The sequence below is a fragment of the Podarcis vaucheri genome (assembly GCF_965113315.1).
Source record: "Podarcis vaucheri genome assembly, chromosome: 2".
Classification (NCBI taxonomy): domain Eukaryota; kingdom Metazoa; phylum Chordata; class Lepidosauria; order Squamata; family Lacertidae; genus Podarcis; species Podarcis vaucheri.
The window spans coordinates 53,161,552-53,181,286 of NC_138760.1; the positions used below are offsets into that span (position 1 = coordinate 53,161,552).

Consider the following 19,735-nt stretch of genomic DNA (forward strand, 5'->3'; position numbering starts at 1 on the left):
AAAACTATCATCCCTGAACAAAATGCATGTGCATTTATTTGCTCAACAGTGCTGAAATTGCATCTACTAGCATGTCAATTGTTTTTCATTCCAGTTTTCACTGACACCACGAGAGCTCCTTGGCGGGTCAGAACTTAATATCATATCTAAAGATCACAGTATTTCAAGTCACTGTCATAACAATCTATAAATCACAAAACCACTGATTCCCAATATAGTATGGGCACCAGTATAGTATGGGCATACTTTATGATGTTAATGTAAGGAACGGATGAGAATGTCCTTACAGCTCAACAATTCAGCTACCTCACAAAACAAAGCTTTTCCTAATAGATTTTGGTGCTTTACCAACACCTAACAATTTTTAAACTTTCCTTTTATATTGTTGTAAACCACCTATAGGGTTTGTGGGGGGAGGGGGGTTCCCAGTCAAGTGGTATGTATATCAATTTTGTTAACTGCCTAAATAAATAACATAGGTAAAGGTAAAGGACCCCTGGACGGTTAAGTCCAGTCAAAGGCGACTATGGGGTTGCAGGGCTCATCTCACTTTCAGGTCGAGGGAGCCAGTGTTTGTCCACAGACAGCTTTCCGGGTCATGTGGCCAGCATGACTAAACTGCTTCTGGTGCAACGGAACACCATGACGAAAACCAGAGCGCACGGAAACACCGTTTACCTTCCTGCCACAGCAGTAGCTATTTATCTACTTGCACTGGCGTGCTTTCAAACTGCTAGGTCGGCAGAAGCTGGGACAGAGCAATGGGAGCTCACTCCATTGCAGAGATTCGAACCGCCGACCTTCCGATCAGCAAGCCCAAGAGGCTCAGTGGTTTAGACCACAGCGCCACCTGCCTCCCCTACAAATAAATAACATAGTGCCCTAGCCACTCTGGGATACTTCTAACAAAATAAATCACCATAGTAAAACATTAAACATTAAAAACTTCCCTATACAGAGAGTGGTATGGGATAGCAAAAATAACAGCATGAAACATGCCATTAAAAGCAATTTGGGAATGAAAGTGTGTGTACGTATGCTTTGCATTTAAAGAATAAACAACAGATATAATTATCTGTAGCACAAAAAGTGGAATCCCACATGGAAGGGCCAGCATAATTTCCGGTAATAGCATACACTAGCTTTCTTCAAGCTGGTGCCCTTCATATGTTGAACTGCAACTCACATCATCCCTGAACATTGGCCAGGCTGGCTGGGTTGGATGGGATTTGTAGTCTGGAGGGCACAAGATAGGGGAAGGATAGTATATACCATAGAATGTATATGTGCTAGAGAACCTAAATTCTTTCCGCCACAGATTGTGTTTTGGGATGAAAGTTTTGTTTTATTGAAATGTTCATCAGTATAATTTGGAATGACACTCAGTGTATGACTGCATTATTACAGCACTAACAGAGAACTAATCAAGATACTTACACAAATATCCAAACCCTTCCCTACTACCTTTACAGCCATCAGGGACTTTTCAAGGAAATAAATTTAGTCTATTAAATACAGTCTCTGTTGTCTTGTTCTCTTACTGCTGGTAGATGATATAAAACCTGTCACCTTGATGCCATCTGGCCACTGTTGTTTTTACTCTCATACTTCCAGCATATGTAACAGTCAGGAGATTGTCTCAAGTATCTCCATATGCTCTGTAAGAGAGCTGTATCTTACTAAACACAATTAAAATCCATTTCTTTTTAGCTCCAAGACAGCATTGCTGGTTTCTTGTAGGCAGATACGTGGGAAGAGGTGGACAATCTCCCATAACAGGTTTCTATTCAGTGCACATTAGGGGTTGCTTTTTCCTGAAATGATGTCCTAAAAAGCACAGATCTAAATGACTTCAACATGGCTTCTCATATGTCTAATCTGATTCCAAAAAAGGAAATTGAAACTGCTAGTGCTATATTTTTCTAGCACGTTGCTCCTTTGCTACAATGGGACAGCAACTGATAAGGAAAATTAGTGGATGTTCCAATACTGCTTTCTGCTGGAGTCCATCCAGATTGCTAGTGAGGCGAAGATAGGTGGAACTAGTCATTTCCCTAGAAATCTTTCTGCATGTTGGATCAAAATAATCAATCAGTGTGTATTTTGATCTTCCAAACATCAAAATAAATGAGGCAAGGAAGGGACAATCTGATTTTTCTCCTATTACATCTGATTTTAAATGAGACAATATCAGTTCTCTAACTGACCAAATTACAAAAATAATAGCTGTAACAAATTGTTAGTTTCTCAGTTGTAGGATAAAAAAAACAGTACATTACCGCTACTAGTGACATAATTATAATGTAAATTCATTCTGATCTTCCACACTAACTATACCAGATTTAAACAAGGAATTGTTTTATTGGTGGGATCTAAACGGTGCCCTTGCACCAAAGGAAGGGCTTTTTGTCCAGTGGATGCATCCGCTAATACGGTGAGACATTTTCCACCAATTTCCTCCTTCCCACCCTGCAGCCCCAAGTATCGCCTCTCCCAAGGCAGCTCCAGAGAGTTGGGAGACTATTCAAAACGGTGGAAGATGGAAGGAAAGGCTGCAGGGGCAAGGAAAAATTTGTGAAAATTGAATCCGCTTCTTCCATTAGCAGAACATTCACTGGATCAACCCTCCCCTTTTGTAAATGCAAGGCACCTACTGCATTCTACTCTATATCTAAACTGAGGAGGTGTGTGTGTGTGTGTGTGTGTGTGTGTATCCTATTGTATGACAGAAGAAGTTGAATTTTCACATTAACTAGAAAATCAGGGTCTTCATTAAATATTCTGCTTATATGGTGCTTATATAGTTAGGAAAGCAACTTGCACAATTCAAATTAATCCTAATTGCCTAAACTGATTATACTTGGTGGCATAACAGAACAACAAATCATATCCTCTTGCCATTTATAGATTTTCATTAAGCAGTGACATCTCAATTACTTAGAATTATGTCATGATTTTAAACATTGCATCTAATTAGGTATAAATAAATATATATCTCAACAAACTGGCAAGTTGATAAATAAATCAATTTAAATTCATGTTCTCTAAAGTGTCTTTTTAGGAATGAGATTTAAAAACAAAAACCTGACCACTGCATGTACCATATATTTTTAGTCACATGTCTGAGGTTCACTTTACAGGTAAAAGGTAATTTGACAGATTGATGTGTGTTACAAAGTACTGTTTTCTAGTCAGCACTGGCAAAGATCTCAAATAGACAGGTAGCATGTTCTAAGGAACAACAAGTCGAATTCTGACTCATTTCATCCCGTCATTTCATTTGAAAGCAGACGCTAGTTCGTATATGCTATGCATATCTGAGATACAAACCTCAAATGTCAACAAGGATGTGAAAAGAAAATGGAGGCAGCGTATTTCTACAATGTATATGCTGATTGTAGTGCTTTTAGGGCCAAAATAACAGAGCAGCTAAAATACACATACTTTAAGGAATAGGGTACAACTAATGAACAACTATTTTCTATTAAATAGAAAATATTAGGATAATTGTTGATACAATGTTATCGCAAATCAAGAACGGTGTATGTAACATATTACAAACATGCTATTTCAATAAGGAAAAGATTGAGGAAAAGCTTACTGAGCTATTATGTGTAGTTGAAGTGTCATAATAAATTGAAATCACAAATTCGCTATTTTATTCCAATTGCATTAGCTTACCTTGATTCTACTGAAGACAATGTGTGCAATACCATCAGATTTCAGCCAACAGATCATTGACCAGTGGTTAATTCATGATATTAAGGATTAAGGATCTGACATTCCAACAAAGTGGAAATATAAAATGTTTTAAACGGGGATACACAAGAGAAGCGCCGTAAGATGTATACATGCACATACACAGGTACGTGGTCACTCTTATAGATGAACTATGACTGGCATCCCACCTTCCAGTAAAAGCCCTCTGTAAAAATTGCCGTTCTGTATAGAAACATAAGTGATTTGACCATGTAGAGATGTGTCTTTCAATCTAAAACTTTTTAATTTAGAAACGAAAAGTCTTTTGGTAAAAAAATTTCCCCATCTTTATGACTATCTACAATAATTAGTTTTAATTACTATATTGTTCCTATGATTTCTCTCTGAACAATTATTATGTTGCATAAAATACTGCAATAGAATAAATACGGTAACTCAATTTAGGCAGCCAACTTATTCCTTGTGGAAATTTCAATCACTTCTTGTAACAGTACAGTATACTGCAACTGAAGAAAGTCTTATCTATGACTCGATATTGTGTGTATGGCAAGGAAAGTAAATGGCAACACACCAACCATTACTAGATATCATAAAATGCTGACACAACAATTCTGGGCTCAACTTATTTGCCATAATGATGATCAGCAATAACATGGAAGTCTGATCCACTGTTTAGCTAGCTACTGCAAGGCCCACTACTGTGGTTTTTTCCTGGCCCAAGCGTATCTTCTGTTGAGAATAATATGAGAGTCTTACATATGTTCTATCACATCGACAAAAATGGATGTTTGCCAACTATGAAGGAATGATGCCAATTATAGTATTACACCTAAATTCTTGGCCAATCAGTTTGCTCTATAATCATAAATATTGGAAGGAAACCTCTTCCTTTTATTAGTGCGGATTTTAATACTGTAAATCAAATGGCGTAAAATTATAATCATGAAGATTCCAATGAAAAAAAATTCAAATTGCATAAGAATATCCACGAGACACATTTTTATGCAACCGATTCTAATGCAGATATGTTGTGCTAATCACTCAAACAGTTCAGCACTCTTAAGTTACTCGCGCAATATGAAAGCACAATTTTCTAGTCATAGGAGCCACAGTAGAAGTTGTTGCATGCCTAGAAAAACACTGTGCGGATAAGCACCAATTCTGTTTATAAAATGCTTTGAGTGTCATTGGGACTTAACTATCTCATAAATACAGGCAATTGTTCAGTACTCCATAAATTATTCACAATTTTGAATGTTACCATTTCACATGTTTTTCTAGAAAGTTTAAGATGATTTTAATTCTGACTGACATTTGGTGTCACTTGTAAAAACCATAATTCATGGTTCTTCAACTATTCTAAAAATTCAAAAAGAGCGTTTAAAATCAAACTTACTGGACATTTAGAGAACTGAAGATCTTGTGGGAAAGACAGTATATCTTACTATTTAATGTATTTCCGCAGAACCATAGTAACTTTTCTGGTAAACAGTTGGACAAAAATAGAAACATTTTAAAATATATTTTTACTTTTTTTTGGGGGGGGGTGTTAATAAAATAAATACAAAATGCCTTATTTACAGTCCACATTGGCAATCACAACAATACTAGATACAAATATATCCTTTTTAAAAAAAAAATGACACTGCAAGGACTGCCACTGAGCAGGCACACATCCCTCCAATCACTAATCAGAACTTGAATGAATAAATTCATTCATTAAATAGCAGCGCTCCAATGCCTGAACCACATGTAGAAAACAAGTTTCCAAAACTTATTTCCAAAAGACATTAATGGATTCTAGTTCACAGCAAATGACAGGACTAAGAAATGGGCAGGGCCGCTGGATCTGCAAAAAGGGCGTTGTCTCACCAGGAGCACCTCCAGACTTTAGTTAATAGGATACTTGTATATATGCGACCACAATGTGGTCAACATGTAAAGATACACACCTGCCCTGCAAATAAACTATGTGGCCTCTAGGTGACCACAACTTATTTTTTTTTTGAGCCTTAATAAGGCCTAATCCCATTTACCATCACAGCCTGCAAGTTCTGAGCGCATTCATTGATATACTAATGATGTGACATATCTTCAGAACATCCTTGGTTTGAGGTACAAAGTAAAAACTTAAGACAGTAACTTTCTCCACATCATCTGAAAACTTCTATGTAAGTGACTAACATCAAAATCATTTAGCGTAATTTAAAAAAGGAGTAAGCACAAGGATATAAGATTGTATCCAACAAAATTTTACTCAGAGTATGCCCGCTGAAATTAATGGACCTAAGTTAGGCATGTTTATTAATTTTATTGGGTCTGCTTTTAATATGATTAATGTTGGGTACATTCCATGATGCTTGCATGTGTGGCTGAGATCAGCCTCTCTTTGCAAAGCACAACTATGTTGTAAGAGCACATTATAACCATTACAAAGGAGACTCTTAATTACAGAGTGCAAAAGACTTTGGTAAGGTGGCCCCAATTTATAAATTTAAGTAATTATTAGAAATACCAGTAATCTGCTTCAGAACAAATAGTTTGATGAGGTCATATATATTTTTAAATGCATCTTTAAAATTAGTGGTGTTCACATTGCTCATATACTAAATCACATTCCTCACAATGGGATTGTCACAATCCTCACAATGGGATTTCCTCTCAGCCATTGTGTTTTCATGCCAAAGCTCTTTCTGTATGTTTAACAATTATTCTCTCTGACTAGGTCAATTGTAAACTGCTTCCAAATACCACAGCACTCAGACCTGTTAGCCACCCTCCTAACCATAAAAATACAGGTTCTAGCTGTTAGTATACAGAAAACAATGTGCTTTAGAACCTATTAAACCCAATCTGCTCGGTACAAAACCCAGTGTGGCTTCTAGGGACCACAGAACCAAAGCCTTCTTTTATGGTTTAATTAACAGTAACATCAAGTCAGCAAGTGAGAAAATTTCTCTTGGCTGGCTACACACTTTAGGAAAAAGAGAGCGAGAGAAAAAGAAAAGATGCAAACACTGAAATAATGGCACTGCAGCATGCATGCATGCACGCACACATGCACGCACACACACTCTCACTCGCTCTCTCGCTCTCTCACACACAGACGCACACACACACAAATAAATCAGAAAGTCAACTCACAGAATCTCCAAGTCACGCAGGGCTCGGAAGGCTCCATCTTCAATGCAGCTGATCTGATTGTTGTCCAGTTGCCTGCAGGAAGGAAGAAAAAGTATGAAGGCTTGCCTGGTAACCACGCTGCCTTGGAGCACCATGTTCTAAGCTTCCCTGTCACTAAGGTGTCCCTCCACCCCCTTGCAGTCTTTGCTTGTCACCAGGAGGAAGCTTGCCTGTAGTCTGCCACGCTGCTCTGTCTCTTCTCACTGACTGAAAGAGCTGCATACTACAGCACACTGAAGCCTGTCAGGTCTCAGTAAATATTAATTGCGCTCCCCCCCTCTAAGGCAGAAGGGAATAATTTCATTACATTAGGGCATCCAATCCATTATGAGCTTTTACCGTCATGTCACTGAAACAATTTCATTAAGCTAAAGGCCTGTAAATCATTGGAGGTCACCATGCTGCCCCCAGTGACCTCACAGAATGCTGTTTCCCCCCTTTTACTGGAAGTTGTAGTCCTCCGTCCTGACAGTACTAAATCTCAAGGCTTTATCTGCCCAAGAGCTTCAAGGGTGTATGGGGAATATACCAATTCCAAATTAGACTCAACTAATCTAATTTTATAGTCTTTTTATTATTCCAAGCACCAAATGTCTGTGGTGGTTCAATGTTTTTTTCTGCATTGTTACTGGCCCCATCTGGTAGGCCTGTCTATTGAAACATTTCTGACCACCAAACACAGAATCACTACAAGTATATCAAGCAAGACAGATCTAATCAAGGAATTAAATGTAAAAATACATACACCAGGAGTGAATTCTTTTCCTTAGGCACTTTAGAATATGCTGGGTAAATGCAGGGGTTATCAAATAACAGAAAGATGCAAAGAAGAAAATGGCTTATTATGCTGATTTCAAGATCTCAGTTTATATCGCTGATTATAAAATCTCAGCAGGTATTTCCACACTACCAATTCAATACAGATCTTTGCCCAATTCAATATAGAATGACACAAAAAATGTTTGCACACAGGGGTTGAGGATAGACTTGGCCCAGGCACAGCTACATCTGTTCATATTTCTGGACTAGGCTACACACACACACACACACACACACACAAAAAAAAAAAAATATTATTATGCTGAGCTTTGTACTTTTCTAAGGTTTTTTTTTTGGATACATCTACAAATCTTGCTGCTCCTCCAAGCCTGCTGATACTTCTTTCATATGCATGCGTGGTGTTGTTTTGGCTTTATAAAGATCACCGTTCCAGAATTATTTCTCTAGTAGCATACAGCACAGCTGTGGTGTATTTTGCTACTTACAGCGAGTCTGAGCAAACCTTTATACTTTGTCAGGATTTCAAAACAAAGAAGAAGAAAAATCAAGTACAAATTAGATTTTGTTAACAAAGATAGCTAATTAGGTAAGGATATTTTTTCTAACATGAAATTTGTTTTTAAGCTTGCGATCCTAAAATGTGTGCCCATTTGTGTATGTCTGGACATATGAGGCTGGTTCTATTCACTTCTATGGTCCGCCAGGTTGAAGCTGGTAGGACAGAAGCAAGTGTGAAGGAATGTTTTCGCATTCCTTCACCGATTTTTGTTGCTGCTGTGTGTGTGGTTTTTCATAAGTTGTTTATGCTTTTGAGGCGGGAAAGATTTAGACATGCTAAGAAGTGTGTCTAAATTTCCTGCCACTTGGGGTCATGCCATGGGACTGGAAGGGTTTTAAATCCTTCCGATCCAAGCTGCTTCCCGAAATGTCTCCAGCAAGCCCCCAGTCCCGACAATGCCAGCGTTGGAATTCCTAAGGAACCTAGACCATGTTACTAAATAGGCTTTGACTTCATAGTTTGCAAAATAATAGAATATGCTTAAATCCCACTCAAGTCATAACTGAAATTTCTCAACATTTTACAGGAGAAAACTAAGACAAACTTATACTTAAACTGTTTTAGGCTAAAACACATTCACAGACTGAATACTGATGATTGTTGGAGATGTACAGATACTTGGCTGACCTTTTTTTTTTAAAAAAAAAGTAAGTCAAATAACTGTATTAGGGGATACTGGATAGGTATAAAAACACCTTCAAAACTTTTGTAATTGTTAATTAAGTTACCTAAACAATATTGCTCATGTTTCATTTATTGTTGTTTTGACTACCATGGTCATAGCAACCTCAGAAAATAATAATAATAATAATAATAATAATAATAATAATACACACACACACACACTCTTAAACATATATTGTCAGTACAAAGGATTTGGAATTAGTAATGAATCAGCTAACTGTTGGAAGAAGGCAATTTCTCCACCCTTGCCAGATTGGCTTTTTGTAGCATGAGACGGCATTACACATTAACACAGTGTACATGGCTACAAAACAATTAACTGAAAATCCTTTTGTACATCGTTGGGGTTGTAGCACACTGTGCATCTTCAATCATGGAAGGATCCTTGATCTAGAGGGCACTTCTGTGAAGGGAAAGAAGGCAAAGCATTTTTCACTCCTCCTTCCTTCTTCAGCCTCCTGTGTCCCCACCCCAAACCTTGTCCAGTGGGTTGGGGAACTCTCTGGAGTATCACATGAGAGTACAGGCAAAAAACAAAAACCCTCCTTTTCTTTTCTTCTCACAGAAGCCCCCCCCCCCCGCCGCCGCCGCTGCAAAGAACCTTTCATAAGTGAAGGTACATAGCCAGATACAAACCTTGGTCTTTATCTGTAAACTTTTAAAATGATAAATTAAAGTCCTTTCCACCATTTTTATAATGTTGGTGTTTGTTATATATTCTCTTTGCTATAAAATATTGAAAATACAGACACACATATAACACAGCTCTACTTTTGACTCAAGGGTCAAGGCCTGAGCTGCTTCTTCCACCGCCTCTCTCACTCCTCCCTTCCCACAACACGTTGCTGATGGCTCTTCTCTGCCTTGCTGATTATATTTGTATTAATGTACTCTGCAATTGTTGTTGCTGTTACTTCTATTTATATACCCCCCCCCTTTATCAAAAAATCCCAAGGTGGTGTACAACATCAAGAAAATATTTTATGGAACATAATAATAAAAACATACAACACAAAACAGCCTATTCTGCTCTGGATTTAGATGTGATGTGTGCATCAGCACACTGCCCATAACACTTTCCTTTTCCTTTTTAGATTTAACACTGTTTACTCTTTTATTGGCACATTTGTCCTTTTTTTATAAAAAAAGCAAATTATTCTAGAAGTACAAACAAACACACTGTGAACTGGAATGTTGCGTTTTTTCATTTCACAATGGAGTTAGATGCAACTTATCGAACAGTTGCAATTCAAACACATTCAGCAACATAATCAGGTGTATGTAGGAAGCAGAACTGCACAGGGTCACATCTGCCTCTTCCAAGCACTGACTCTCATGCTACTGTCATATGAACATTTACTTAGCAGTAAGTCTCATTGATCTGAATGGAATTTACTTTGGAGCAGACAAGTATAGCTTTACAGTTTCAGATATTTAGCTTTTTAGGTACACTGGGTAAATCTGAAGAATTCTAATACATGTGGGTGCATGCTAGTAATAATTTAAATAGGCACTAGACTACAGATTCTCCCCTTGCCTATGAATTTAAAAAAAAATGTATTCAAAAAAATAGGAGCTGTTTCTAGTAAATAAGGATAGCTGAAGCATTTGCAACTGGGGATTGGCAAATTTGTCAATTTTGGCTTCTCTCAAGTTTCTCATTTTTCAGCTCTTAAGTTCAGTTTTCCACATCGGTTTACACTTCATTTAAGGGCTACATGAAAATTCAGCAGCATTTCATTGTGAATTTCTCCTAATATGCACATCTTTGTGTGCAGTTTTGCCTGAGATATGCATTCTTTCCATTAAATTGCTGTTGTATGCTATTTTCCATAACGTGTATTTTATACGCCCCCTACCCATGTATATGCATTACTTGGCTGTAGAAATGTGTTGCAAAATCCAAAAATGCACAAATTTTGAAAGATAATATGGGTTTGAATATTGTTTAAGAAAGTACAAAACAGGTAAATTCGCCTTTAATTGGAATGGAATAAAATTTCTGCCCCATCCCTAGGCAGTAACTGACGACAGGATGGAATTCAACAGCCTTAGATATTAAGTTCCTCAACTTCTAGTGCACCTTTTGATGAGTGGGATAAAATAGGCATGAAGCGTTAAACCTACATCCGTCCTTCCCTTGACACACTTTAAGTAAAATATATTAAAGCAGTCACTTAGCACCTGCAAGTTTCTCTGAGAAAAGAAAGCTCTATGTGCTCTTCCAAATACAGAGAGCACAAACAACAGGGGGAAAGGCTGTCTTCTTTTATGTCGCCTTCCCAGAGGTATGTGACTGACTATTCAGTTTCATTCAGCTTTTTTAAAGTTATGATTATTTTTACGAAATCAGTTAGACATAATAAGAGCTGGACACTATTAGAAACAATGCTGGACCAGATAGATCCCTCATCTGATCCAGTAGAGATATTTTTATATTCTTAACTTGCAGGTAGCCTCAGGGAAGAGCCAGGAACAGCGGGAGATGAAAGCAGGTTGTTTTGGGTAGTCCCCCCCCCCGCCTTTTGCCCTCCACTGCCATTTCAGGCTCTGCACTTGAAATGATCCCGTTTAAGTCTATTAATATTTTAGGAGAAATCTAATGTACTAGCCTAACATGCACCTAGACAAACTGTGTCTGTTTTATATGAGTGCTATACTCGCATTCTGAAGTCTTTCCATCCAGCTTTTCTTAGGTGCAGCCAGCACTAACTATAAAGCCTTAGGCTGTATTATGCAACTGCTGAGAGATTTGAACACTTTTTACACAATCTCTTTGTGTACATGCATGGGAGGAGTACTTTGTGTACATGCATGGGAGGAGTACGACCAAGGTGGCAAGCTCTGCACCTGAGGTATTTGGGGATGGAGAGTGGAAGGTTATCTACTTTTGCATGCAGAAGGTCCCCAGTTCAGTACAACCCCTGTCATCTCCAGGTATGATGTGAAACATCCTGCCTGAAACCCTGGAGAGTTACTGCTAGTTTGTGCCAAAAAGCCAAGCTTGATGGATCTGTAGAATGACTCAGTACAAAGTATCTTCCTATGCTCTTCTGCACTTTCAACAGACTTTCAGAACAGCTCCTATGTTCATACAAAGTCTCTCTTGCTACTGAACATGGTCCGAGAAAAGCTCTTATATAACACATATATAAAGCTCAACATCAAAAAAACCTCAACTGAAGCTCAACATCAAAAAAAACGAAGATCATGGCCACTGGGCCCATCACCTCCTGGCAAATAGATGGGCAAGAAATGGAGGCAGTGAGAGATTTTACTTTCTTGGGCTCCATGATCAGTGCAGATGGTGACAGCAGTCACGAAATTAAAAGACGCCTGCTCCTTGGGAGAAAGGCGATGGCAAACCTAGACAACATCTTAAAAAGCAGAGACATCACCTTGCCAACAAAGGTCCGTATAGTAAAAGCCATGGTTTTCCCAGTAGTGATGTATGGAAGTGAGAGCTGGACCATAAAGAAGGCTGATCGCCGAAGAATTGATGCTTTTGAATTATGGTGCTGGAGGAGACTCTTGAGAGTCCCATGGACTGCAAGAAGATCAAACCTCTCCATTCTGAAGGAAATCAGCCCTGAGTGCTCACTGGAAGGACAGATCGTGAAGCTGAGGCTCCAATACTTTGGCCACCTCATGAGAAGAGAGGACTCCCTGGAAAAGACCCTGATGTTGGGAAAGATGGAGGGCACAAGGAGAAGGGGACGACAGAGAATGAGATGGTTGGATGGTGTTCTTGAAGCTACTAGCATGAGTTTGATCAAACTGCGGGAGGCAGTGGAGGACAGAAGTGCCTGGCGTGCTCTGGTCCATGGGGTCACGAAGAGTCGGACACGACTAAACGACTAAACAACAACATAAATTGTGCACTAAAGTATTTCTCAAACATTTTTATACTTCCTTTCACATCAGTCTTCAGCGTACATCAGATTTTAGGAATAATTCATCAACACTAAAATCACACACACACACACACACACACACACACTGCAGCTAATATTCCAGGGTTCAGTTAAAAACATAACAATCTACTGGAATTAAACACCAGCAAAGGCTTGGGAGCATAAATATGTTTATAATAGTTTCCAAAATTCATTTGTGTTGGTGCCTGCCTGAACCCAGACTCTTATGAAGTTTCTTTAGAGAAAGCAGTCACTGTTCTAGATACAACCTAAATCTGCAACAGTTCAGGATTTATGTAAGCCCATGTTTCAGAATTTAAAGGACAAGAGGAATGCACAGACATATCTAATCGGTTAAAAAAAATTGGGAGAAGGAATTCATTGCGGAGATTTCTGATGAAAAATGTGGCTGTGCATACAAACAGAAGGTAATAAACTTAATTAAAGTAAACCTCAAACAGTATTTTTTATAAAATAACACAAAATAGTATTATACTCTAAATAAATTAATTAAAGGAACAGCATCAGATATCGGCTGGAGGCTTAGAAAAGTTAAAGGTACATTTTTCCATATTTGGTGGGACTGTTGCTTAATTAAAATAATTATACCTTCAACAACCAACGGAAGAGGAAAATCTGGGACTTACAAAATAAGGTTATACAAACAACTGTGGGACAGAATTCAATAAACACATTTCAGCAAAAAAGAAGACTTCTTATATTCCCTACTGCTATCAACATCATACAAGGGATTCAGTTTTGATGGATATTCTAAGTATAATGTTATATATTGATTACATTTATTTTGTTATAATTGTAGCCTTTAAAAAATTTTTTTCTCATACTTTCATGTATTTATTTAACATATCTTCTCTTTCCTTCCCAAATGAGCCCCAGTGTCAGGGACTGTCTGGACACTGAGGAGTGGTGGCTGGATACAGATGACAGGGCACTGGGAGAAGGTGGGGTTGGAGATTGACTTAGAAGAGATCCATGATTTGAGGAACCCGTAACAGCCAGGAGGCAAGAGTCAGAGGCAGGCTAAGCTGCAGGATTGGAAAGTGAAGGACAGATGTTGGAGGAGGAAGAGAGAGGTCAGGCTGGTGTAGAGTCTAGGGCTTCCACACTTCCTCCTCCTTCTGCTTCCACACCTCCTGCTTCACTGTCTCCCAGGACCAGAAGAGGACTGAAGCGGGAGGAGCAGACACCGGTTGAACGCAGGCCGAGTCTTAGACTGCTCAGCTGGGGAAGATATATAAGCTGAGAATGGGGGTGGTGCCTTCCTGTTGCTGCAACTGCCTCATCAGCTGCACACTTAGAAGTAGCTGAGATTTGTAGGACTGATTGACATGCCTTCCCCTATCTTCTAGGTGTACTTTTGACAATAAAGAGTTAATATCTTCCTCTGGACCTTTCTTGCCTGACAGCACCGGGGAGGAAAACAGCAAGAGATAAACCAATAAAATCATCTCAAAAACAATTCAAAAAAATTCAGGCAGGCAACAGGATGTCAGAGGTGCTAGAGCAGGGGTCAGCAAACATTTTCAGCAGGGGGCCGGTACACTGTCCCTCAGATGTGGGGGGCCAGATTATTTTTTTGGGGAGGGGGAATGAACAAATTCCTATGCCCCACAAATAACCCAGAGATGCATTTTAAATAAAAGGACACATTATACTCATGTCAAAACTGGACTGTCCACGGGCTGGATTTAGAAGGCGAATGGGCCGGATCCGGGCCCCAGGCCTTAGTTTGCCCACCCATGTTCTAGAGCCCTGTATAGCAAGTTATAAATGTTTAGCAGCCAACAAAAGCCCTTGAATAAGCTTCATTTAAATATCTAAAGCAATAGATCATTATTCCTTTTGCCACAGGACATTTCTTGTGTTACTTTTCAACAGGCTTTTCCCCACATAAATTGCATGAAAAACATTTGCATGAAAAACATCTCTGAAATTGTAAACTTTGCCGGAAATCAATTCAAATCATTCTATTCATATAAAATAAATGAAAAGGGGGAAACCCTCATATCAAACACAATCATAATACAACATGTTTGTTTGTGTGTAATTAGAATTGTAATCTGTCAATAAATTCTATGGATCCTAGAACAGAATATACTTTATTCCTGCTTCTTCTATACTTTGTTGCACTTTTAGTGCTAGTAAAATTATCATAACCAATGTGACTAATATGTTAAGTGCAAATATTTCTTATTTCTCTGTTATAGTTCTGTGTTTAATCATCTAAATGCAATATCCATTCAGAATGATGTAGCAGATTTTTGTCAGAAGTGGAAAGTTCACTGAACTTACAAAATATTCAAAACACACTTTCCCCAGTTTTATATAAATGACAACATAACTATTAAATGTGTGAATTAGAATGCAGTTGGATTTTGCCTTCTTCCTAGTAAGGATGCAATAACTGCATTGATACACCTTAAAGAATCCATTACAATATATTTTAAGTTCAATATTGTAACTTTTAAAACAAAAAACCTTGAAGCTTATATTATCTTGAAACCAAATTTACAAGGGCTGGAGAGCAAGCTATGGTTCTAATCTAGGGGATGCCTGCCATATGATGAGCTGCAAGGGGAATTTAAAGAACAGAAGCATAGGAAGCAGAACAGGTGAGATTTCCATATTGACTGCAATTCTACCCATTCAGTTTAGTTGTTTTCCTACCCTACAGTACTCTACATTACTATTTTGTGAACTATATACTATTTTGTGAAGTTATCCGAACACTGAACATTATCAAAATACCATCATGCCAACACAAGAGGGCAGAATCTGCAGACTTGGGGAATTCTAAAGTTAGCTAATTCTAAAGTAAACTAATTTGCTTTGGGTACTTTTTTGCAGGGGAGCTAAAAGGGGTAGAGGGATAACTTAAAAGCAAGCCACTGAAAACTGAGCATGCTCAGTCATCACAGAAATCTGACTGGGGAAAGTGGCAGGAAAACTGCACTGGAGGAGAGAGAATAAAATTGAGCACCTTAAAGAGAGCCTGGCTTGGTGGCAGGAAACCTTAATAGGGCCATTCTACCCTGAAATGTGTTGCAGGTCCCACATGTACTAGTTGCATACTAGCCATTGTCTCAGTCATGGGCATTGTAGTAAAGGCAGATTCTCCCTCCTCCCACAAAAAAATACTGTTGCTTGAAAATAATTGCCGTACTTTTCCGTGTATAACATGCCCCCATGTATAAGATGACCCCAATTTCTTGAGACCGCAACAAAAAAAATGGAGGGGGGGGATTGCCCAAAGTTGTTGGGATTTTTTTGCCAATTGTCAGCAGACCTTGCTGCAGCAACCAATCACACGCCCAGTCGCCGCTGACAATCTTTTGCTGTCTGCTGCCACCAATCGCCTGTCCCCCCTTTGCTATCCATGTATAAGATGACCCACAATTTTGGCCTATTACCGTATTTTTCGCCCTATAAGACGCACTTTTCCCCCTCCAAAAATGAAGGGGAAATGTGTGTGCGTCTTATGGGGCGAATGCAGACTCCTTGGCTTCAGCGATAGCAACGCGAAGCCTCCGAAGCCTGCGCTCCGGAGGCTTCGCGTTGCTTCCGCTGAAGCCAGGAGAGTCTGCTCTTTGAGGCTGGCGGTGGGGGAAAGCAGCGCTTTCCCCACTGCCAGCCCCAGAGGATGGGGGGCAGCGGGAAGGCGTGCGACGCCTTGCCGCTACTCTCCAACCCGGCTTCGAGGCTGGCGGTGGGGAAAGCAGCCCGCCTCCTAGAAAAGCCCGCAGGAGCCGCGCACCCTTTAAAGAGCGCGCCGCTCTTGGGGGCTTTTCCCCAGGAGGGAGAAGGGACTGACTGGCCGAGTCAGTCCCTTCTCCCTCCTGGTCAAAAAGCCCGCAGGAGTCACGTGGGGCTCCTGTGGGCTTTTGCGGGAGGTGGGGGAATTCCGCCACCTCCCGCAAAAGCAGGGAGAAGGTCTTGGAGTAGCGCACAGGCTGCGTGCAGCCTGTCCGCTGCTCCCAGAGCTGCGGGGGGGGGGATCATATTTTTTTCCTTGATTCCCCCCCCCCTGAAAACTAGGTGCGTCCTATGGGCCGGTACGTCCTATAGGGCAAAAAATACGGTATTTCTAAGGAAAAATATTGCTATACACGGAAAAATACGGTACTTGTTCTCTATCAGTTTAGTCAGAATTCCTAATATGCAAGAAAGTTTTTAACATTCACAGCTTTTTAGAATGATAAATATATGATTATCAAATCTAAGTATATAACTTTATGTGATGCTAATTTTATTTTTTGAACTACATTGTAAAACATTTTGTGTTTGTTTTTGAGAGAAGAAGGCCAAAGACTGGTCATATCTGACTAAGGCCCCCAGTTAAATGGGACTCTTCCCGCTTTCAAAAACTGGTTAATGGAAACAAAACACCCACAATTTCTTTCTTCTGAAGTTATCATATGGAATTAGACTTTCTTAGGTGCTGAAATTTATTTCAAATGCTTTTCTTGCTAAGGATCTCAATTGCTGAAGGTGAAGAAATTTTAAATTGCAGCAATTACATATTTACAGACTACATATTCTACACATTATTAAAGTGAAAGTTAATTACTTCCCTGCAATTTAAACAAAATTCAAACAAAATTCAAGGGGAGAGCTTTGGCTTAGAGGTAGAGCACATGCTTTGTAAATAAAATATCCCCGTTTCAGTGTGTGGCCTGGTTGGGGGAGACCCCCACTGAGTGAAAAAAATACTGTGAGTGTAAATAATACTGAGCTAGATGAACCAATCATCTGAGTCAGTATAAGGCAGATTACTATGAACCATAGTACTAAAGAAATAAGAATTTGAATTTTGATTCTGCCATGTACTCACTAGATGGCTTTAGGCAGGCAGCTTTCTCTGACACTTTCCCCACAACTATAACATGGTAATAATACTACCAATCTATCTTAAAGAGGGTTTTTTTGTAATGATTACAACAATAAAATATATGTTAAATGCACTAAGCATTCTATGAAATTGATAAATGCCAAATATAAATTTGTATTAATGAAATAAATGTTATAAAATGAGTACTGTAGGTATCACAAAAGTTTCCACCTCCTTCCTAGTTTGGGAAGGATCACTTGACACTCACCTACATTTACCAGAACTATGCCTTAGCTGCAGGCTACTGCAAAGATCTAACAGGCTCTTACCAACTTTGCAAGAATGCCTGCATGCACACATATGTGTATGTGCACACTCACATTTATTTTAATTTGTATGGCTTGAAAATTTGCTATTTCTTTAGACTGAGAATGGTCTTGAGATATATTGGAAGTAAATATTATGAAAAATACAGATCCGAATTTAATGATCATATTAAAATCTTAAATCTCCCTCATTCCCTTCCCCACTTTTCAGTTTCAGGATTTTTACAACATCCTTGTTTCATTTTGCTCAATTGCTGATGTAATGAACACTGCATACCAAACACATAAAAGACCATCTCCATAGCAATTGCTGAAGGTTTTATTGGTTTCCCTAGTTACTCTTGACTGATAACCATCTGTTGTTCTCCACTGCCCAGTGGGGAAGAGTAAATATGAGAAGGGAGGGGAAGCAGTCATTATGGCCTTTCTCAAAGAGATGTTAAGTGTCCCAACCACGTTTCAGCCTTTGATAGCAAATCCTGCAACTTCTACATCTCATACTATGTCTCACTCTTCTACCATTTGTTATTTTCTCAACTCTCAAATTCTAAGCCCATCAAGAGCTTACAGATTTTTGCTTAAGGAACTGCAAAGCATCATGTACTTCAATGGTGCTGTATATAATGACAATATTATATTATCTAGGTTAAGATCCAAACCACTTGAAAAGGGGAGTTAGTTTAACATTGTTCAAACTGAAATTCCTTTTCATATGCTGTGTGGAGTTTTCTACTCTAAAAAATCATTAAATAATCCTCTCAGAACCAAAACTGTGAATGTTCAACTTTGCATCAGATATTGGATCTTGACTTCTAAAAATAATAATTTAAATTGGAGGAAGATGGCTGCTTGGGAAGAGGAGAATTGACTTTTGAAGCCATTAATTAAACTACAGGACAGTCTGATCTGATTTTATCGCTTGTATAGGCAGATTTACCGGTAATAATTCGGATTTGCTCCCACTAGATAAATGCTGCCACAGTTATACACTGGCTCCTAAAAGAAGCATTCCTCTTGAGAACTCAACTTCTGATTTGTTTCAGTAACTAAGAAAACAATATTTAAAAAATGATCCTATTGACCAAATGAAGACCAAGTCTTTTGGGTTAACCTGGGTTAGCCTGCTTGAATTCCAACAGTGGGATTCAACTAATGATTCCCATTAGCAGAAGCCCTCTGCACTGGTTTCTGCTTGTATAACAGTGCTTCCCTGACTCTATTGAAATTGGCTTGGGAGGCCAGAACAGTGCACAGGGTAAGGAGAAGAGGGATTGTTCCATTCGGCGAACTGAAATGCTTGCCCTGACAGCCTTAGTGTGATGTTGAATTCCTCCCCATTTGTTTGTAATGCAGTTACACTCTTGCACTGAGAAACAGGATGAAGTCAGGTAAACACATTCAAGGCAAAATTTCAACTTAAAACCCCAGCTAAACTCCATCATAATATTTTCAAAGTGAGAACATGTGTGTGTGTGCGTGTAGGTCAAACATTGGTTAAAACATGAAGCATAGAATTTTATTCTGAAAATTGCATCCCACAGTCTTAAAGTTGAAGAAAATTACTGCATTATCCCTCTTGGCTTGAATATAGTGCAGTATGTCTACTGGATAACACTGAAATGATTGCTGGTGTAGACTTTCAGGATAACTTTCTTCGCTTCAAATATGAACCTCAATTCATTTTCAAGGGATGCAGGAAACATGAAATGCACAATTTAGT

The 19,735-nt window shown here is 38.9% G+C and overlaps 1 protein-coding gene across 2 annotated transcripts in view; it reads right to left on the reverse strand.

Annotated features, from left to right (window-relative positions):
- SLIT3 (slit guidance ligand 3) overlaps window positions 1-19,735 on the reverse strand; it is a 413,252-nt gene that overhangs the window by 174,986 nt on the left and 218,531 nt on the right. For both annotated transcript variants that reach the window (XM_082212998.1, XM_082212997.1), the window contains exon 6: window positions 6,865-6,936. In XM_082212998.1, coding sequence (XP_082069124.1) covers window positions 6,865-6,936 — 72 coding nt within the window. The remainder of the gene's footprint in view (window positions 1-6,864; window positions 6,937-19,735) is intronic.